Genomic DNA, 23,062 nt, shown 5'->3' with positions numbered 1-23,062 from the left:
AGATTTCCCCTGCCACCTTTAAATGCGTCATTATTTAAACAAGCGTTACCTTCGTCATCATGCTGAAGGTGCTGTCTGCACCTTTAGCAGCTTACCAGGTTCTGGACACAGGCCTGGCCTTTCCCACACCAGACCTGACAGCATCAGGTGGCACACTCTTAATGTCACAGTGAGCTGAGTGAAGTCCCTGTGGTGTTACATGGCGTATGTTTGCTCCTGCAGCTGCTGTCAGCGTGTTCTGTAAATGTTAGCCCTCAATAATTAAAACTCACTGAAAAAGCTACGTAGTGCTGTAGTATAGTGGATTCTTCCGCTAAAATAAACTTGGACATTTAAATAAATGTGATCATCCTACATTGAAAAATATGTGCTCTGCCTATAGATGATATAAATCAGGGGTGTCAAACTCATTTTTGTTCAGGGGCCACATACAGCACAATTTCATCTCAAGTGGGCCGGAATAGTGACCAACAAGAACTCCTTTGTTTTTTCTCCTTTGTTTTACATTTAATGAAGGATATTTTAACAAAACATGACATTTCTTGAGAAATATAAGTGCAATTGCAACAATATCATGCCTAAATTTACTATTTGCACATCACACTGATCCTATAAAGGCACAAACATTTAGTCACAGGTAACTGGAAGTGAAAAATATTGCATTTGACATTACGTTTAGATTGTAATCGTAGTGTGAAATTTTAACAAATTCATCCTGTGGGCCAGATTGGACCCTCTGGCGGGCCCCCAGGCCGCTTGTTTGACACCCCTAATATAGATGATTTGGCAAAACAAATCAAGCACTCCCTTAGCAACTGTGTGCTTGTGCCAATTACAGCTGCTGCTGTTCCTGCGCCACACAGCTCCACTCGTCCTGGATGCAGTCTAGACGAGTAATGCCATGTTAACCTTTTAACCCATGAGCCTCAATATGTGGGTACAGTGTTTTAGAAAAAAAAACATCTACACAACATTTGTAGACAGTTGTTTGGTTGGTTGTAGATAAGGTTAAGCATGAGACAGCTGGACAACTCGCTGCTCTCAAATGAGGCTGAAATGAGAACCCAAATGTAAAGATGATGAGCAGAGGGGGGTTAAGGATGAGGTGAGCAAAGGAGAGTGACAACACAACTGATACGGGGCAAGATGTCGAGGAGAAGACGAGGCTTATTAAAGGGAGGGGAGTGGTGTTTGTGGCAATCTGTATCAGGATTGCTCTGATCAGTCCCTCTGTTTTGGCTGGCAGATGGGTCCTGTTGTGGTTCTGCCTGAAGGATGATGTGCCATGCTGACACCCTCACTAGGAACACACACACACACACACGCACACACACACAACGCTATGGTCTCTTGCTATTTCACTCCCTTTCTTGCCAGAATGGCCACAGCACTGACAGATTGAGAGCAAACAGGCAGACCGGCAATAAGCACAGACACCTGAGAGCACCCGCGCTCTCACTGGCAGGCAGAGGAGACAGCTGGCTACGCTACCAAACATCTATGAGGGGGTCAAAAATGATCTATTTAAAGGCCAATCAAAGAGCCGTTTCAGCATAATGAGCAAGTGATGTAGGTGAGGTCTGAACATACCTGTGCATTCTATGTGCATGAGAAGTTCAGACGACATTTCCAAGAACCTTTAGTACCAGGAACTTATTTACCGGGGGAAAGGAATGACTGGTAATCTGTGTGGTTTGAGTTTCCACTGCACCTCAAAGTTCCGGATAGATAAGTTGGAGTCACGGAGTCATAATGGAAAGTTGTACATTGCATGACTGCATGGAAGAAATGCAAATCGAATGAAAAAAACATTTGCTTCATTTGATGAAGGGAATTTGTCAGAGGATACTTGAAAGAACAAGCCACCAGATGCACCAGAGCGGTGGAGGAGAAGATGTAGTGATGAGGATGAGGAGGAAACATTCTTTAGGCCACTGCAGGACAGTGATGAAGTGAGCTGTCGCTGGATTCCCTTTTCAGTCATTAAGACATGGTGGACTTTACTGGGGCGAGACTCGCAGACACAAGAAACTGTCGGTTAATCACTTAACTATGTGCTTACTTTCTATTTCTATTCCCTGAAGTGGCTTCTCTAGACACTGTGTGTGTGTGTGTGAGAGAGAGAGGGAGAGAGCGAAAAGAAAAAGACAGAGACAAGTGTCCTGCTTGATATCTCAGTGTCCATCAGGGACAATCAATACAATCCCTCTGAATTACTGTCACAGCAGAATGAATGGCCATGTGTGTGCGCACACACACACACGTTTTGTTGTGTAGTCTGTACAACTCAACTGATTGAAACAACCTATGATGACAAAAATAGGCCCAAATGGACACAACACCCATTACAGATGACTCTCCTTTACTGTGCCAGTTATATACATGTACTCACTTTATTACAGTAATACTACACACTGTATTTTAAACTGTCACAAACCTCCATCAAACTTTGTAAAGATCTGCTAATGTCTAGTTACCTTTAATAAGTATAACCTACTATAACATTTTTTTTTTAGTGAACCATCATTGAGATATGATTTGAGTAGATAGTAGAAATGATATCACTCGTGTTGTTGTTCAGGTTTAAAGGACTTGTTGAAACAAAATCCCCTTCTCTGTCAAGGACTCGCTGGTCATACATGGCTGAACACACAACTATCTCACTCACTGGTGGAAGAAAAATATGATTTTCTTTTTTAGAGCCTGTGTTTCTTTTCCTCCTCCTCATTTTCTCTCCAGCTCCACTTGAGAGAGGATCTGTCCTGGTTACACTGGCGGCACATTGACTTTCGCTGGAGAATGAATATCATGGACTGCATCCTTAGGGTCACATTTGTCTTCATAGGGACCATGTTGAGACACACACACACACACGGAGTGACACAGATATGGTCAATAAGTTATGAATAAAGAGGACAACACAATGGAAGCAAAGCGAAGGACATCGGACGGGACGAAGGACACAGAAGGCCGGGAGAAAATTGAGCAAATGACAAAAAAAAAAAAATACAGAGAGATGAATAAATGATCTTGAGGTTTCGATTGGGCTGTGTCAGGCATCTGGAATGGGGGGATGAAATGGAGGACAGGTGTGAGGTGATTAAAGTATTGTGCTGGCCCAGAGAGGAATGACAGCCATCTTTCCTCGTCTCATCCTTGCCCAGGATATGCTGTCCCACCCCGTCTCTCATCTTAATCACATGAGAATGCACTGGAACAGCTGGCCTCAATGTCAACACACGACTGCTGGTCTGGGATCTGTGGAGGGAAACAGCGGGAGATGGATGATGCTGGAAAATGGCTGCTGTTACAGACACAACGTTCTTATACTTGGTGTTTCTTTTTCTTTTTTTTAATCTCTGAGTCAAAATAGTGTAAACCAAAGAAATAATAGCAGTGATAGCATTCCCTATGTTATACATTATTATTATATCCAGTGTTGTTATGTAACAAAGTACAAAATATACCTATCTGTACTTTATGTTGTTTATATTTCTAGCAACTTTTACTCCAAATAAAATCAAAAGAAGAAGAGTTCGTATTATGGTCTGTATTGATATAGAGCTTTTCTGGTCCTGATGAGCAGTTTTGTCATTCACATGCTGGGGTTAAGTGTCTTGCTCCAGGGCATACACAGACTATAGCAGAGCCAGGAATTGTACAATACTTTTACTTCTAAAACTTAAGTACATTTTATATCTGTCAACTTTTACTTTATAATAATAATAATAATAATAATAATAATAATAATAATAGTAATAATAACAATAATAATAATAATAATAATAATAATAATGATAATAATAATAATAACAATATTGTAAAAAGGGACTTCAACTTCTACCACAGTCATTTTCTGGTACTTCATATAACACTAATTATGTCACCTGTTGCTAAGTCAGCAACAGTACAGACGATTCTTTGACTTTTATGTATATAATAATTGCATGAAAAGTTGCGACCCTTTCTAAAATTTCTATACAAACTAAAATCTGTAATTCCAGTATAAATATTTGCCGTGTTTTCACTGACAAGACTGATTGTATTTTGCAAAATATGTAAGAAGAAAAATAGAACACTATGACACTTGCAGCACGTTAGACTGAAAAGGTGATACAAGTAATTATTTCTGGAAGGTTTCACAATAAGCCGGTTAAATGGCCAACAAAGACGGGTTATGGCTCGCCATTGTTGTCCCAAACTTCACGAGAGAAATGTCAAAGACAGAAATATTGCAGTCTTGGACCACGTACAGTTCATAATATTGTGAAAGGACTCAGAGAAAGAGGCGAAAAATCTGTGCGTAACGGCTAAGGGTGGAAACCGCCGCTGCATGTGCATGAACATCGACATGTGTTGGACGCCACAACCGCCTTGTAATTTTTGCCCAAATTGGAACTATCTGCTGCTGTGAGATTAGAAAGTCAGGACAGAAACACAATGCAACAGAAGAAGTGATTGTGTCAGGGCTTCCAATGATCCAGCAGCTGTTGAAATAAAAAAAAGTAACATCTGTGGGAGTCAGCAGCAATGTCAGAAAACAATTTGGCCAAAAAAGTGCATTGGAAATGATTTGGAAGTTTTCTTTAAAATTGTCGATAGTTCTATTTTTTCCTCACCGCGGACAGAAGCGGAGCAGCTGCCCTGAGCCATCTGTCAGGTCTACAGGTAATACTCAAAACAGTATATTTAGTAGGATTTACATGCATAATTAGGCACGGCAGACGAACCAAAGCCACTGAAGTGAAGACTGAGCATGAGCTCATTGCATTGTGATGTGTGAATTGAAATGAAAGCATGGGAAAAGTCGGGCTGCTGGACCTCCGTCTGAACTGGACGTCAGGGAGTTGCACAACGTTCACACGGTCACGAGCAGGATGCTTTTGTACATTCGTACATGTTAGACTTTACAGGAATTATTTTTATTCTTTCAATTTTTACACAGATAATTACATACTGTTTCCTAGTTGGTGCATGGCTTAACCTAACAATTGCAAGTGTAGAAGTCTGTGAAGGTTCTGAGTCATCGAGCTCACGTTTCACCTCTCATCCAAGAGGCTTCTGGAGAATAACTGAAGAAGCAATGAGAGATGAAAAGTCGTCTACTTAACTCAAGCAAAGAAAACAAGTGTACACAAAAGATACTGTATACTTGGGCCAACAATGCAAGCTCTTCACACACAAAGAGTTTTTATCTGTGGGTTCACAAACAGAGGAGAAGGTCACTGGGCATCTATGTGAGCAGCCGTGTTGAATGTTTGTGTTGGAAACGGCACTTGATGCCAGTTCAAACAACGCACACCAAACCAAACAACTGTTATCTGCACACTCGCTGACGCTGGCTTTGTAGTTATTTTTACTTGTTGTCAGAAAAGCCGCTTCTATTGGCTGCGTATACAAACTGGCGAAGTGACCAACGCTGAACTTTGTCTGTTCACTTGAAGATGCTCGGAAGTCTATTCGGATGAAAGACACAAGAGATGGGAGAGAGATATGGAAGAGGATGAGGATGAGGAGGAGGAGGAGCAGAGTGGTGAAGATGGTGAGAGAAGAACTGGGGGGATAAAGGAAACAGCATGAATGGTGTAGTCAACAGACTGCAGACATATGTCCTCTGTTATGTTTTTTTTCTTTCCATCTGTTACTCTGACTGTGCATTCTGTGTGTTTACCTTTCATGACTTTGCGTTATTTTACCCACAGGCATTAAATCATAGAGGATAGAGCTCTAGACGTCACATGACTCAGTTTTCTCACAACGCCAAGTGAAAAATGAGCGGTACCAGTGCCAGTATCAAGCTTTAAGAGTCTACCGTGCAGACTGAGTATATCTGATCCTTACAGTACCACTCGCTGCTTGCATGAGTATGGGAGTATTTTTTACAGATTTATTACATTTTCAACTTTCTGATCTACTCTCCCTCATTCTACAAAACAACGCTTACACATTGCAATAAAAGTGTGTAAATCTATTATTAATCAATTGACTCAATTAATCGTCAGCTATTTTGATAATAAGTTTGAGTGTGGGTTTTTAAAAAAAAATCATTTCTCAAACAATTTCTCTGATTTTTCAGCTTCTTAAATGTGAACATTATCCGGTCTCTTTGCTCTACACAAGAAACTTGTCATTAAAACCGAATAAGTTTGGTTTGTGGACAAAACATCAACATCTTATGGACCAAACAAGTAAACGATTAATCGAGAAAACAATGGATAGATTATTCAATTAGGAAAATAATTGTCTAAACTTAATAAGAAGCGTAAAAACACAACTAATGTGACATGAATGTGAGGAGAACTGTTTTCTTACAAAATTGCATTGCTTTGGTTGTGTGACGTCAGCTCTATATAATTACACTGTATGTAAAACTGTTTCAATACATAAATCTGGACTTTCCAATTAAGGCAGGAAAGAAATTAGGGACAATACAGCCGTATGGAATGAATACACAAACACACACACACACTGCCATGAACACGCACTAATGAACACACACACACACACACAAAAGCCTATCCCATCCCTTTAGCTGACCATCAATCATCACTGACACATTATTAACCATGATAGCGCTGGTGGGTGTTTCTATATTGAGAGTGTTTATTTACATACATAAACACACACACACATTATAAGACACACACACACACACATTCACCCATTCTACTTTTCCCTTGCTATCATGTTTTTTTTCCCGAGCCTCGTGCAGCTATCTGTCATGCTTTGAGGGGGGAAAATTCATTTATAACTCCACGTCTCCGTCTGACTGCCGCAGTCTAACTGGAGGATGCCTCCGAGGGACACGCTAACTGAAGATGTTATTTTGGCAAGCGCAGTGTAACCTGTAATCCCAATCCCAACTTTCTACAAAGGGAAGTGATGCGGGTGATGCATTTTTTTTTTATTTCTTTTATTATTTATTTTTTTATCAAAGCGTGGGTTGACAGAAATAGGACTAATTATCTGCTCTTTACCTTACGACAGTTTTACCCGTGTGCTTGTAAGGTTCAGAGAGTGAACAATAAAGGTTTTAATGAATGAGAATTTGTATTCTTGGAAAACTCAAAAAGCTTTACTTAGTTACGCAATTAATGAACAAATGTGCTTCATGTCTCATGCTAAAACAGACAAAGTGATTCTTTCATCTCTTTACCTCCTCAACTGGAAAAAACAAACATTTCGTTGTTGTCAGCTTTTCACTAACAGGGGGATGTAGCTGAGGTGTGTTTACCCAAGATGCCATGCTCTGAGTGTAGGAATCTTGTCACTGTAGTTAAGGGCGCAGAGCATGTTACACCTTATTAAAGCAGACACACGTGAGGCGACTTCAAGGTCGAGTTCAAACCTCATCTTCTTAAAATTCCCTTTAGAGCCACTGATAGCAATGCTAATGACCTCATCATGAGGAAGACTCCTTAATCAGGGGGAATATTCCTCTCCTGCTATAGCCCCTGTTCTAGGAGATGAGGGGCCTCTCTTCATTGTCAGTGTGACAGCTGTGTTGCAGGGGGTGTCCCTGCCGGCTGGAGATGACGGCTGTAGAGAGGCAGCGGAGTGACTGACGACTTCGAGATAGTCCGCCTGTCACAGAGAGTGATGGCTGGGAGATGCTCGCTGACAGATCAGGCGAGACGAGAAGAAATATAAGGAGAGGAGGAGAAGGACGAGAAGGGAATCCTGGCAGCTTTGTCTTTCTGTCTGGGGCGGGGGGGATATATGGGAGGATGGGACAGTGGGGGGAGGAATTTCAGAAGTGCTAAAATGACAGTGATGATGCTTGTAGATGATCAGGAGGCAGCCAAACGCGCTGATGGTGTTTTCAGAAAGGATCAAAGTGTGATCCATTAGGCTCCGTTTAGCTTTGTCTTCATCCACCCGTAAGAAAAACAGGTAATGTACAGTCTCATCAGACAAGTCTCTGTCTTAATAAGGCTCTGTGCTTCTCCGGGCTGAATCAAGAGGTTTTGACACAGATGTGTTATTCCACAATACTGTATATTTTTGGACCCATCTGTTTCTTTTTGTTTTGGTCAGGTTTTTATTCTGAATTATATTATTAATGATGATTTTAATAGTTTTAAGTAAGCAAATAGACTTGCTCATGAGACGGATACATCTACAGGGATGACAGTTCTTGTATAATGAAGTATATATAGTAAGTACACACTGTATTCATGCTGCCCAAAGGATGAATTCTCATTCCTTTCCATATCTTGACATTTGACGCGTGAAACATCCTTGAAGCTCTTATGCGTCGTCGTAATACTACTACTACTACTGTCCTTGTTGCTAAGCACAAAGCCATCATGTCATTAGGAGCACACAGAGCTCCTAGTAAAAGATCCATGATGTGCAACAGGTTGAAATGGATTATCTGTACATGCAAGAACAAACCCTTCCATATTACCATATGGGCCACATTTCTGATTCTTCTGAAGCTTATTGTCAACCTTGACCTGCTGGAAATTGAAATATTTGAATATCTCCTGAGGTAACATGTGGTTCTGCGGCTCGGGTTCACCGCCTGTGGGTCTAAAACAGATCTATGATAGCAGCAGACAGTGAAACACATATTAGCATGAACCCCTCTCACTGTTTCTCTCCCTCTGTTCGTCCTCCCTTCACATGTTCACTGACATGTCCTATTTCCTCCACACTGAAACTAATTGGCCCTCTGCAGAGCAAAGCTTTTACAATTTTTCTTTTTTCATGTTTTGGCTCCAGGCACAAGTCTGTGTAGCATTCGTATTTTAGCGCTGGTTAATGCCAACGATTCTTTGCACAAAATGAAATCAACAGTTTAGTCTGCGTGTTTAAGAGACTGACACACTCTGCGTTTCACATGTGCCACGGAAACCAATTGATGCTTGAAACACAGACACACAGCTGGCAAACGACTCACTAAGCTGTTGCTGTGTGGCTTTATGCATGGCTTAGTTTATTTTAATGGCTATTTGGATTTCGTTTTGCACAAGCGGCGTGTTTGCCCGTCAGAGGAGCTGAAGTGAGCAGCCTAGCCAGCAAAGTCTTTGATTTTCAGCAGGATGAAAGTCACTCACACACTTCATATGCACCTACATGCTGAGGAGCTGAGACTTTCACTGGTGCAGGCACAGGAAACACACAATGAAATGAACCAAGATTGTAAATGGAGACAAAAGAAGATGAGACTGTCAAGGAAGTTCAAGGACTATTTTGATGTTTTTGTAAAAGTTCTAGCTCAATTTTCATCTCTGTCTTGTCTTCTGCTGCTGGCATTGCCATATTTCCCCCCTTTTTCCTGTTTGTGACTCATCTGTTTTCTAGTCAGTAATCTTTTTTTTCCCTCTATACCACATACACACTACCACCGTCATAATGTCTTAAACTAAGAGCCATGTTCAGCTCTTAGTTTAGAGATCACAGGATGTGTCGCCACAGGTCTGAACTAATGGACACATCTTTACACTGAGACACAGAAAGTCTCAGTCACATGGATCGAAAACAAAACATGGACGCAGTCCTCCAGATTGGAAAGTGACGCACAGTAAGTAGGGTGGAAGGAATAGTTAGCCACCAGGGGGCGAGTCCTGGTGTTGCAAAAAGAACTCAGAATGTAAGGCTATGGGAAAATCTCTAGATTAAGGTTTTCTTTAAGGGCAGATGAAAATAAACCGATTAATCTATTATCAAAATAGCTGACGATTCATCGAGTAAATGTTTGAGCTCTAGTTATATACAACAAGTGCCTAGCTGCAGGCGATGTCCATACATTTCTGGTTGTAAAAACCGGCACCAAAAGATTACATCCATTTTATATACAGTCGTTGATTGTACCTGAACAAACAACATCATAAAACGGTCGTTCATACGGTGGTTGAAGAGCATTTGTGCGGAGAATTATTCTTAAGGTTTGCTCTCTAAAAGTCTCAAGTACACAAATATGAAGAATTCTGATTGGTCCTCGAACCGTCTGTGTACCACTGTCTCCTCCCCTAATTGGTTTCCTGGTGTTTCCTCCCACTGCGCTAATCTCTAATCAACCATCTGTCGTGTCATCTCTGTGCGCCGAACGTCCTCCATCCATTCACCGTGTTATCACTTTCCCCTGCTGATAATGTCAAGATGCAATATTATCTCAAAACTGACAGGAAACAAAATGCTGTGAACGAAAATAAAAGTCCTCAATTATTCATGCATCTTACGGTAGTGTGTGTTTCGTGCATGTGAAAAGGACCTCCTGTGATGGACGTAATAGGCCAGGACAGATGGCCTTCCCTCCCACTAGCCCACCACACGCACATGTATACACACACACACACACACACACACACAGGCGCACATGCCTGAGGCACAGCCTAACTGTTTGGTCATAGCTGTTGTTGTCTGTTCCAGTACCAGCCTCATTCTGACGTGCTTGTGATGTCAGTACATAAATAGACGGGGAGGAAGCAGCGTTTGAACCAGCCATTCAGCTCGCTGACATCTTTGGGTAAAAATAATCTGCCCGAGACGCGGTGAACTCTTTTAACATCTCGTTTAACACGCACAGCCTGGTACAGCTCGTGATATCGCGGCAACTTCGAGTGTGCTGGCGTCCACCTGAGACTCACTGTCATTACGAGGGGTCAAGGTCGTTTTCACGTCCCCGCTCAGAATCAACTGTATCGTCATCTGACTGCAGCTGGCATCTGAGTGGATCCATGCATTGAAATAAAATGAATAAATACTGTACTGTATATTAATAGTCATAAAAATGTAAAATATTACCCCTGTTTTAGCTTCCCGTCACTGGCTGCCAATTGATTTTAGAATGCAGTTTAAGATTTTAGTTTTACCTTTTAGAGCCCAGCACGTTCCTTGAGGTCATCAGATCAAAGACTCTTGATGGAACCCCCCCCCCAAATGACTTTCAGCAATTATGCTCCATCGATGTGGAGCAACTTCATTAAATGTAGGCCCATACGAAGGAGACGAGGTGGGATCCCCCGGCGCCTAGATGCTGCTGGTGGTGGTGGAGTGTAGGCAGCAGGCGGTTAAAGGAAACGTTCATTCTCCCCAGACATCATGGAGGTAATGGTGGTGATTGCGAGGAGATGGGGATGGTGGTCTGAAAAACAATATGAAATAATTGCAATGATATTAGAAGAGCAGCATCCAGGGCCCGACAGGCTCAAGGAGCAGAAGCAGAAAGAAAGATCATTGGACACGATGCTTATATTCCACTGAATTTAGAAATCTCCTTGTGGAGTTTCATGTAGGAGTCATTCATTCATCAAAATTGTGTTTTAGACGTAGTGCAGGGAAGAAAGAATTTGTGCACAGAACGTCTGTGACAAGGAATCTGTCCTTGAATATATTATCTGTTCCTGTGTTTTTGTCGAACCGCAAATGTGAAATCCAAATAAAAAGAAAGCTTTCACAATGAAGTAACTTCAAACGTGTCTAAAAGAAATTTGATTGCTTTTATAATCTTCTGAAATCCTGTCACTTGTTTTACATGAACGCGCGTTCCTTGATCAAAGGACAAACTTGTCACCGTTGTTTAAAAATCCATCAGCGTCGGACACTGTATTTCTACAGTGAAAATGATTCGCAGATGACACGAAGAGTCTGTTTTTCTTCACGTCACTCACTTAATAGACACATCAGCGGCTTCAGGTTTGAATTCTCCTCGCGGCCTCTCTCTCCTCCAAGGTTGAGGCCACCAGTGTTGACTCGCACAACACAAGCCGAGTGGCTCTGTTCAAAATCCCACTTGCACTTGTCAGATGGAATTGATTGGTAAATGCTAATCCCATGTCTCTGCTGATGAGGGTTGTCATCAGCCTGTCACAGAGGTCCATAAATGAGGATTTGGGCGTCTGCAAAGGCAGCAGGTTGACAGCGGGGTGGAAGTCGGTTGGGGGTAGTGTTCTCTGGATGACAATCAAACTGGTTATATTTACAATCAAACTGGTATATCCAAAGACAAGCGACAAACCCAGAGGAAGATCAGAATACTTTCACTGTCTCAGTGAAACAAACCCGCGTGTCTTCTGTTGGTTTTTGTCTCCATTTTATCTCCGTGTCTGCCATCACGGGTATTAAATGAGAGCGCGTGCGTTGTGAGTCAACAAGGTGGTTGATTGTTGTCTACTGCTGAATGATGCTACGGGCTAAGAATAACTGAGGCCACGATGAAGGAATGGAGAAAGCAGCAGTTGGAGTCTCAGCCCCGTGAAATCCTAATGCAATTACACAGAGTTGTTTCTGTGGGAAAAAACAAAACAAAAACAACAACAACAACAAGAGGATTAAAGTCTAAATGACTCATTTGCAAAGACAAGTAATAAAACACTCTTCATGCCATGTGATGTGAGTTCGAGGGCACAAAATGCAAAGTTCATCATGAATTATTAATGAGCCTTATATTAAAAGTAATATATGAACTCTCACTGCATCTCCTATTATCGAGTGGATGGGGTGCTATTGAATAAACACTTCACATGTCTGGTGAATCACGTGTTTCTGCTGAAAGATGAAAACACTGCATACACACACACACACACACCAGTGTATGCTCTTGAATATGGTGTGGCAATAGCTTTCAGTTGTTACATCATGTGCCATTTGCACATCCACCATGAATGAAATAGGACAAAAAAGGGAAATTACAAAATAACAAAGCGCTAATAAATGTTAGAACTAAAGAAATCCTTAAAGCTCAACTTCGTTTTTATTTAAAACTTTTCTTTATCTCTCTATATATTTTATAATAGCCAAATAGCCACTTAGCTCCAGTCACAGCAATAGACTACATCTTTGATAAATGTGGAAGAAACGGCGGCGAGTGAGCACTGATTTCACACTGATTTCCAAGCACAAAACCCACACTAAAAGGCAAGAACGGTATTAATATCAATGCTTTCTTTTTTTAAATGATTACAAATGTTAACTATAAATAACGGTATACATCAAAAACTTTGGTACAAGTGCTACACATTGAGCAAAGAGTTATGTCCAGCTACCGTCTATGTTTTGATTAGGGGAAAGAAGCACATGTACACACAATGCTAATTAAGCCTATCAGCTTCAAACATCCCTGTTTCTCAGTATAGCGGAGTACATAGTCTGTTGCTGCACACAGGAAGTGATTCATTCTCTGTCAAGACATTCAGCAGTTGGACGGAATAACTGGTGATATACACACAATTGTGTCCTCACTGTTATAACTGATAGTATTGCTTGACAGAGCCAATTTAATATAAAGGACACAGCATTCAAATAATGTTACATTAGTCTATGTGAAAAAATGGTTTTATTTACAGAGAGTTACACACTGTAGCTTTAATTATATATATGTATATATATATATATATATATATATATATATATATATATATATATATATATATACACATACATATGTATATATATCTGTGTGTGGGGGGTTGTTTTAATTAGTAAACACTGGTTTAGCCAGATTCCCACTCAGTTATTTAAGTTAACTCGTAAATAACTCTAAACCCTCGTCTCTATCACATCAAATATTTAAGTGTCTCCCAGAGTAATAAAGTCTGGACTGATTAGAGGACGTGCCCGCACATTTAGACGCCTGAAGCGGGATGGAACCAATAAGAGTGGTAATTGGAGGAAGAGAAATCAGTGGGGGGGGGGCTGGGGTTATACATTTGTGTCCTTGTGTTGTCATTTGTTTTTAACAGATTTACAGTCAAAGGGCGATTGTACATTTTAACTGAAACAACACAATCCACACTCACATCAGCAGGGCTATGTGAGTGTCCACTGCTTGTCATGATTAGATTTAGTCCATGTGGCGTTTCTTTACACGGACTACAAAGATTTCTACAAGGCTCGTGCATGCCATCTAGTGGTCACCTCTGGATTGGAGAGGCTGTGCACAATGCAGCTGCTGATCACTGGAGTGTGACACTGTGTGGAAGAAGAGAAGACGAAGGTGATTAAGGTCGTGTTGCATGTTTGTTAGCAGACCAGCAGATCACGACTTCCCCCTTAAGGCTGCTGAACACCACATTCTCCATCCTAATACATATAGAAACTCAAATATGAGATGTTTGTCCTGGCTGGGCTGCCTTCAGCCTTGATTCAAAGCCATTTGAATCAAATTACCGGGCCAAGTGCAGCACACAATCAGCAAAGCTTATGGCAGGAGATTTGAGGGAAACATCATTTGTGGGCTCTCATCTTGTTGTCACTTCTGGTATTTTTGAATCAGTGGTTAGGGTGAAGATGAGGTGACCCATACTTTTACCCTCCATACTTTTACAAAGTTGCAGACAACAACACAGCATATACACATGGGGTCACCTAAATTTGGCCACTCTGTTGCGTTTTGTGTCTGTATTTCTCTTAAAAAGAAACTTGTAATAACACCATATTTTGTTTATGAAGTGTTTACAGTTACCCTCGACATCTGACAATATTTACCTTGTTCACAAACACATACACACATTAAATATAGTTTATGATTCACATTTGGTATCGTAAAAATATACTCCAAAATGTCAGGAAAGATCTAATCAACCATAATAAAAAATAGAGATTAGTGACTACTGTCTAATCACCTAATCACCTCATGAAATGACATGTCACTAATTGGATTTTGCTGCAGGTGATTAAAAAGAATAACACCAATAAAGAGATTATGCAGGCTCTTTGTTTGTTGTTGTGTGCAAACATTCCCTAGTGATCAGTAATCATGTCACAGAAACCAATCAGTGTTTTGTGTCAGCTGTTTGACACCCGTGTTTTTCCTATTCCTTCTGTCAGAGCAAAGTGTGGAACATTCGAGTTCTCAGACTTTTTGTCCGAGGAACGTTCCTCACAGGAAACTTGATCAACTTAAACAGACTCGAACAACCTCCGACGCCAGAGAACGGGAACCAACGAGAGGTGCGCTTGTTCCCATGGAGAAGCCAGAAAGAGGAGGAGCAGCGCTGGAAAACCTCAATGTTGACGCATACTGACCAGACGCCCATCGACACACGCGCACAAGAGTCACAGAAGAAGCAAAGCCACAGGTGTGAGGAGAAACACCGTGAAACACTGACTCGCCTGGCCTCACAGAGAGTCCCCTCTCCCACACCATCCCGGCCTCTTCTGCCACTGAGATGCCACTGAGGTTACACAGCGCCTGGAGGCACACTTCCTCCAGAGCCTCTTTCTCTGGAAAACGAAGCAGGATAGCGACAAGACGAGGCATTGCACCCTGACGGAGCAACAGCTCCTGCAGCTTAGCTGAAGGAGACAGGACAGCAGAAAGAAAATGATTATCAAGGCATCTCTTCACCTACCTGATTCTAAAGAGGAATGGGACATCCTTTCATCTCTTTCTTGATTTCAGATTTAAAAGAAATGACTGATTATACAGCAAAAAATAAAAGTTGCCGGTCATGTCTGTTTAATTATGTAAAGTGCAGACTTAAGGGAATCTTAGTGACATAGATAGTTTCTTCACTTACAGCTGTTGTAAGACATTCGTGAGATGGCCCTTACGGCATGAAAGAGCAGTTCTTGGTCTGCACTGGTCAGAATCGACAGCAGAGCTGTAACCAGACCTGCATCGCCAAACCCTTTACGAACCACAGCTGAAAGGAAAAAATAAAATGAATGAAATATAATATATGAAAATAATGAATCGTACACATTACGCTCCAGTAATCAACCAGTGCATAAATCATTTAATTACATGTATGGTGGGGCTATTTTATGGGCAGAAATGACATCAAATAGCCCATAAGTAATAATTTGTGTGTAAAGTATGAGAGGTCTATACAGACTGAAATCCTCCATGTGTAACAAGTCTCACCTGGACATTATTGCTAATTCTTACATACTGCACCTTTAATAAGTAAGACACGATGTATTCCACGTGTGTGCATAATGAACTTACATTCCTTCGTGAGTTCAGCCACCAGTTTTGCAGTGAGCAGGGTCAGGGGCCCTCTGTTCCTCAGAGAGAGGGCCAGAATTGGCAGAATCCCACTGATCACTACCTGCTCAGCGGCGCCTTTCCCTGGACACAAGTGGAAATGTACACGCTAATGCAACAGTGATTGGCGTAGAGAAGACACATACTATACATTATAACCACTTTATGAAGGCAAATCTTAAGAGACATTTGCAGACAGAGTCAACAGCTATACCGTCGGCTGATTTGTCCATTGAATTTTTCTGAACTGAATGGTGCTATACATATAGTCTTTATGTGTTATCTCAACTCTCTCTTTCACTGGTATGACCTGTGCTCTTCTGCCTCTCCATCCACATGATGCTCTCTAGTGAGGAGACACAAGTATAACTAAATATCTACCGGGAATTTACAGCTGACACGATCCATTCACAGCCTCTCAACCTCCTCCACAATCCTCTTCTTTACAGGCTTTATTGTCGGGCTCGAGGAGCTACGATATGTGGGAGGCATAATGTCTTGATGGTATACTGGCATGAAAACACATCAATATGCAAATTGCACGTGGGAGGCAGAGTTCAAATCGCACCACGTGAAGGAAACAATATGATACAACAATAACCCCGAGACCTTTTAATATACCACAAAGCCCCCGCTACTTTGTCTGGGAGATAGTAGATTATAAATGCCTACAGGAAGACAAAACGGAATAGAAATGTACTCACTCCCTTCCTTTATACTGGTCATCACTGTGTCCAGGTGTGGTTTAAGTTCACGCTCAATCAGTTCCAAACCAAGGACTCTGATAGCACCTAATGCAATGTTCAGGTTGTCTGCGGAAAAACAAGGAGAAAGCAAACATACAGTAACAGACAGTTACAAGATTATCAAATAGGGAAAGTGTTACTATTTTTTTTAAATAGTAAAAAACTTAAAATGTCACCAATCGAACTCTTGAAAGTGAGTAAAAAGCAAGCATTTGACTATTTCCAGCAATAGTAAATGAAGCAAATTTGACTGAGATGCTGCTGCAGTGAAGCTCTAACCCGTTGCTCAGTCACCAACAGGGTAAAATAGCAGGTTGCATCCTTCCTGCATGTTCTGATAAGCACACTGCACAGCGCCACGTGGCACTGTCCGACTCACCATGAGTGTTCGGTGGGCAAGTTTGCAGTTGACTGGACCTGCTTTTGTCCGCGTGGGGTCGCGTGTAACTGTACATGAGTGGACCATCAGTGTGTCCCATCCTGGGTCTGCTGGTAAAAATTCCTCAGGCTGACATCTTCACACAAATCACTTTGCATGCTCTCCCTCTCTGCTTCTGCTCCAGAAAAAACTACTCCACCTGTTTCACTTCACTCACACCACTGCATAACCATCGAACAGTCAGTGTTTTGTGCAACATAAAACCACGTCTGTCTTTTGAACATGTTTGCCTTCCTCATGCTCCAGCTGGCTCTCGGGTTTAATACAGAGAAAATCCTCTTTAAAGCTGCGAACGGATTTGAAGCTGACTCTCCCCCACCCTGTGTGTGTGTGTGTTCCAGGTATTATTTTTTGTGGTAGGGTTCAAACACAGTCTACTTACATTAGATTTAATTGTGTCACTCACTCGCAGGTTTAAAAACTCTACATGTCACTGATGACCCAGTTACTTGTGATGAAGTTGAAAGTCAGACAACAAAAACGATGCAGCAGCAGACGACTGAAGTCCACATGACAAGATCCGAGAAGGCTTTGATTGACGAGCAGATCATCTCTCTGATGAAGACCCACTCCCAATGTCAATATAGAGGGTTCAGTCTATGGCGGTAAACACAAACATACATACAGATGATTGTGCAGTCACAAACCCCCCCCCAATAACATCAGTATATATATGTTGAATTTCTTCCAAGTGGAAGTCATTTCACCAAAGGTTCATCAGTTTGGGATCTACTGAGCTGCATGACAAGATAGATAGACATAAATGTATCACAATAACATAGTCAAGTTGTTATGAAAATTTAATCTTTGTTTTTTACTCCGCTCTTTGGGTTCCGGTACACACAGACGATGACTTTCATTATTCAAGTACTGAACAATAAGGAAATCTAGACAATAAATAAAAAATAACAGCAGACACTGTAACAGCAAAAAATAAGGATACTAATAACAATAATCTAATATTATTTGTTCTTATCCGTTTACTAAAATAAAACTTGAGTAAATGATAGGCTAATATCTAAATGTATCATTTAAACCTACTGCTGTGGAAATATAAGAATAGAAATGTTTCATCATTGTTTGGAAATGTGCTTATAGTTTCTTGCAAACTGCTAGATGAGATGATGGATACCATCTTCATATTTGTACAGTGAGCACGTCCCCGCAGCTGGTTTACTTAGCTTCACATAAAGAAAGAAAGGAAAACACTTGACACCTAACTCTGTCTCAAGGTACCTACTGTGTTTGTCAGCATGGATCATTTTATAAGTCAATGACAAGCCAGCTTTTTACACCCAAGATACAAAATATTTGACAATATTTGTTTTCGTGTGAAGGTTTTTCGTGCACGGATTAAACAAATTCATATTTTTATTGTGGAGAGAGAGAGACAGAGTCAAGGACCACCCGTTTCTTAACTTGCTTTGCTAAGTTACGTTAACCACCAGCTACCTCCAGCAACATTAAGGCCCTTTTCCACTAGGGTCTCAGCTTGCCTCTCCACGGTTTAGGTTGGTTTTCCACTACAACAATACTACGTACTCAACGTAGGTGGAGTCAGCACTGCACTGTTGCATGAAACTGTGGTGACTTCAATTTCCACGCGACACACACACACACACACACACACAAACGAGTGACTAGTGACTTGTAAAGCAGTTGTTTTCAGTGTAACTGAATCATTAGAATCAGTTAATTAAAAATATTTGTTCAGTACTTCCTTCATGACCGAAGCACAGACTCCGTCTGACTTTCGCTGAACTGAAATACAGCAGCAGGGTTTGTGATCAGCAGTGCTGTCGCTAAAAACTCCTCTGTTAAATATTGAGATTCTAGACATTTCCCTGGTAATTGCTGGATATTAACCTACATTTTTAGGATTGTTAAGTCTTTTTAACTGATCTACAGGTCTACATTGTTTGAGTAAAAAAAGTACCTGGTACCAGGTACCTTTTTTAGTGGAGACACTCCACTTGACCTGATATTAACATGTGTTCTCAGTGATTTGATCTCATGTAGATAGTGCTGCAGGTGCATTCACACCTGGCATTGAAATGCATCCTGGAAATGTGTCAGATCTGGCGACCAGACCCTTTAATCAACACATTCAGTGATGTCACGGCTGTTCGCAAGAACAACTCAGTGTGTTGACAATGTGTCTGTCTGTGCGTGAGTGACAGAGACAGAGAGAGAGAAAGAGATGACAGAAGCTGTGATTTGTGAATCAAAGCTCTTCCTGTGCTTAAAAAACAACAAACAAATATCATGGAACGACTGCCAGTCAGAGATGTCAGTTTAAGGAGACGGTCTCTAATCCATCCTGAGAGTGGATTGTGTTCATGCCTAAATGTAGCCATGTGCATCCTCAAACCTTCTCCGAATGTGGACATAGTTCAGACCTGTACTTGGCACAGTCTGGACTGGATCGGACCACTCAGGGTGGATGTTAATACCAGGTATAAATGGGGGTTAAGACTCCATGTGTGGCATTATATTCTGACGCTGTGCTGGCTGTTCTCAGAAGCTCAACCCAGCTCAGCCTGTGCAGAGTGTTCCATTCTTAACTAAACCTATAAATTGGGAATGTTATGGGTTCTTTAGACCTATCACAGGACTGGCTGTCAAACAGCTCCGGCTCCATTGACACCACTGGAAACAGTCTCATATCCAAGAGTAAGCATAAGGACGTTGCGCTGCACATCATCTGGTTTGCAGTGCTCTGTCTGGATTTCTACTGGAGCAACAGCTGCACTCTCGTGTCTGATTTTCTTCCTGGCTTTGCCTCGCCCCTTGCCTTTTGAGATGATCTTTCCTTGGTCTTTCCCCCCCCCAGAAACCTTTTGAGGTTTCTGGGTGTCATTTAAGTGAGCTTTGCAGTGGCGGCGACGGATACGTCGCATTGGCGGACCAGAATCACTTGGGTCTGACGCCGCTGCACCAGATAAGATGCGGATCTGCTGTTCGATGACCATAACGATCATGTCCAGAGCCTCATCTAACATTCCCAGGCCGAGTCCGTGAGTAACGTTGTCAAAGGCGCCACTGTTGACCGGGTCCTTGAAACATTTTCTCATATCCTCAAGGTGATTCCTGAGGAAAAAAAAAAAGGTGTTGTTTATCTTTCGATTAAAGAAAAAAAAAGCCATGGTACAATGAGGTCATACAGTACATACTTAGTTTCAATAATTTTGGACCAGTGTTGGACTGTGTTTGTCTCAGGGATGAGCTGTTTAGCCATGTTGCCGTAATCAATGTAGTCGTGGGCAAAATCTTTCATGTCCTCACATAAAGCCTTGGTGTCGCCTAAAGGAACACACACACATTACACAGTCTTGCAGTGTACAAATTTAAATGTGTGTCTCCACACACTGACACACACACACATCTGTCACCTTCAGTGAGTTTGGAGAACGAGGAGGATACAGAGGTAGTTGTGCTTGGTGTGAGGCCGAGGACATTGAGTGACTCCTGTAATGTTTTCTTGCTGGCTGGACCTCTGCTGACCCGAGTGTACGCTGCCAAAGAGCGCAGTGACATTTTCTCTGGGGCCTGCAGGCGCCGCTTGATTTCATCATATGAGATTAGATACTTCCCTGAGAGCAGAGCAAACAAAAGAAAAGGTCACATCATCTGCAAATGTGGTTTGTTCATTCAACACCCGACAACTTACGAGCCTTGGATCCTTTCATGTTGGGATCCAGGAGGGACGAAACCTCTGCAAAGGGCATCTGGGTCCTCGACGCTGTGTTTGTGCTTGAGTTTGGTGGCAGCTCCTGATTCTGAGACACATCCTTATCCTGGATGGGTGCAAATACTTGCATCTGGTGTGGGATGTGAGGCTGCATGTTGTGCATTTCCACCTGGTTCTGATCTAGTGGAGCCTGGTCCTGCAGTTGAGGCAAGACCAGTGTGCTTTCAGATAAACCCTGCAGGTCTATGCCCCCTTGTACTACACTACCAGCTTGATCTGAAGAAACCTGAAAGATGCCCATAACTGGTTTCACCACCGTGAACACCATGTTCCCCTGGGCATCCAGACCCACCACCCTTGCTGATGGGTCCATGTCTTTGCTGAAATTGTACCTTTCCTGCTGTTGGAGGAGGCTCCAGAGGCTGTAATTATCAATCGGGTTGCCTCAAGTGCCCATGCAGTGTTATTGTATACCCTTCTGTTTTAAACTTCTTATAGTGGGAGGTAAACTGGGACCTCGCTACAGTCCAGGTAAAACCTCCCACATTGAAACAGTCAAAATTTTTCACTTTCTTTTCACAAAGCTGTAACCAGTCAAGCCAACAACACAGCAGAGGATTCAATCTGAAAGGGGAAAGAAAAAGAAAAAGTGCAGTTAGATACAAAGCTAAGATGCATTTTTATCTTTATAACCAACCTTTTACATATTCAAAACAATTTGATAATCAAAACTCTTCTCACATATTAATCCCCAGTGTTCCTAGAGTTACCATGAGGTGCATTATTTGTTAAACCCAAAATGCGTGTTGAAATACCAATTTAGATGTTGTCCTGACTTAAACATCATATTCTACACACAGAAGTAGCACATAACTGCACACACAGTAATCATTTACAATATTTTTATTTTAATGCAAATGAGAATTATGTGAACATTTCCCTCTAATATCGATAATTTCACCATCAAAATAATCACAATTATACGATGATTCAAAATCCTTAAGCCCTATAATAATGTATTGAAGGCAAGTAGATAGCCTATGTCTAACAAAAGCAAAACTCAGAACAATATGATAATTATAAAGTGGAAAACTATAATGCCATAGTCATTGTACTAGTTGCTAGTTTGAGGAAAAATAATTAGTTAAATTATGCATTTCTTCTTTAATTCGTTTAATGCAAACATAAATAATGAGGTAAATGTATTTTAGTTACACTGCTGAAATATCTATTCATGCATTTTAACTTCAACATATTCAAATGGATATTGAATTAATATATACAGTGTAAAACATCCAGCATATTGTATATGTTACGACAGTATAGACTACATAATGTCCTTATTTATTCACTCTTGTGCAGGGTAAGGTAAGACATGGTGAGCGATGCTGCAGGTCAAAGAGTCACAGTGTTGTTGTCACAATCTTTTCTGAATAAACTCCCATATTAACGAATAGGAAGAAAGTAATAGATAACGTAGCGGTGGAAGAATAACACCATAAGTAAGCGCCACCGTCACCAGCTGCTGTTTCATCTTCATGAAATTATCTCAGTGGAAAATTCGGACTTTTGCAAACAGTTACAAAGACGAACACACATCATGGCTGCCAGAGGGTTGCCTTTTGAAAACCGCAGGCCTTTAACGTTTCACGTAACGAGAGAAAACTCTGGTGTCCGGCTGCGGTTCCGGACGGGTACACGGGTCCAACCATATTCTCTCTGGTTTAATGCAACTAGTGTCGGCTGTCGCACACTCACCGGGTTGCCTTGTGAAGTTTCCTAAAAAGACACTGATCCAGGACCGGTCGGCATCGACGCCAGCGACATTTTCCCTCCTTCTCTGTTGCTGCTTCGGCAGGTTGCAAATCAGCTATACGTGCCGAGCGAGAGCCGTAATCCCGCCGCTCATTGGTCCATTTACATGTCAATCACCTTACTACTGATTTGTCATTGGACAAGAGTCGAGCGGAGGAGGCTGACTTCCGGCCTGGGCTTTTTCAAAATACATGTCATCAAGGTCTTCAACATCGTGATTTTGTCTTTTTATGGGCCATAAACAAAATAAAGTTTTTGCAGCGATGTGTTATTTTGTTATTGTATTCTCTGTTTCATGCTTTGAAAAAGGGCAACCTTACATTTTGCAAGTGTGATTATTACAGCTCAAGATAATCACAACAATCTATAAATGTACCATATAAATTAATTGAATGTGTTTTTGGTCACTTAAAGGGTTGTGCAGGTAATGATGC

General features: G+C 41.5%; 2 protein-coding genes and 1 long non-coding RNA gene across 3 annotated transcripts; all 3 read right to left on the bottom strand.

Annotated features, from left to right (window-relative positions):
- Positions 1-957: 957 nt before the first annotated feature.
- LOC122758950 lies at positions 958-11,848 on the bottom strand. The gene is made up of 3 exons (XR_006358216.1): positions 11,619-11,848; positions 10,821-11,092; positions 958-3,258 (listed from the first exon to the last, which is right to left on the bottom strand). It is a non-coding gene; the product is annotated as an uncharacterized LOC122758950 (long non-coding RNA).
- Positions 11,849-14,400: 2,552 nt separating this feature from the next.
- Positions 14,401-17,514, bottom strand: si:dkey-21e13.3 (uncharacterized protein LOC100150043 homolog). The gene is given in 6 exon segments (XM_044013737.1): positions 14,401-14,965; positions 14,968-15,243; positions 15,468-15,593; positions 15,899-16,021; positions 16,642-16,749; positions 17,063-17,514. Coding segments are annotated over 6 exon segments (927 nt in total). The 5' UTR covers positions 17,163-17,514; the 3' UTR covers positions 14,401-14,771.
- Positions 17,515-19,021: 1,507 nt separating this feature from the next.
- Positions 19,022-22,678, bottom strand: si:ch73-127m5.2 (uncharacterized protein LOC561202 homolog). The gene is made up of 5 exons (XM_044013736.1): positions 22,572-22,678; positions 20,793-21,437; positions 20,515-20,715; positions 20,296-20,425; positions 19,022-20,212 (listed from the first exon to the last, which is right to left on the bottom strand). Exons 2-5 carry the CDS (start codon positions 21,184-21,186, stop codon positions 19,744-19,746), a joined length of 1,194 nt encoding a protein of 397 aa, XP_043869671.1. The 5' UTR covers positions 21,187-21,437; positions 22,572-22,678; the 3' UTR covers positions 19,022-19,743.
- Between the last annotated feature and the right edge of the window lie 384 nt (positions 22,679-23,062).

The sequence above is a fragment of the Solea senegalensis genome, linkage group LG18, assembly GCF_019176455.1.
Source record: "Solea senegalensis isolate Sse05_10M linkage group LG18, IFAPA_SoseM_1, whole genome shotgun sequence".
Lineage (NCBI taxonomy): Eukaryota > Metazoa > Chordata > Actinopteri > Pleuronectiformes > Soleidae > Solea > Solea senegalensis.
Note: the sequence above shows the minus strand (reverse complement) of the source record. Positions and strands in the feature narration are given on the sequence as shown.

What these genes read in the sequence shown, in the direction of transcription:
- si:ch73-127m5.2 (XM_044013736.1), bottom strand. Translation starts at nt 21,186, where the DNA reads ATGGACCCATCAGCAAGGGTGGTGGGTCTGGATGCCCAGGGGAACATG. An exon ending in CATGAAAGGATCCAAGGCTC is followed by an intron (nt 20,716 to 20,792) that starts GTAAGTTGTCGG and finishes CTCTGCTCTCAG; the next exon opens with GGAAGTATCTAATCTCATAT. An exon ending in TCCAAAATTATTGAAACTAA is followed by an intron (nt 20,213 to 20,295) that starts GTATGTACTGTA and finishes TTTTTTCCTCAG; the next exon opens with GAATCACCTTGAGGATATGA.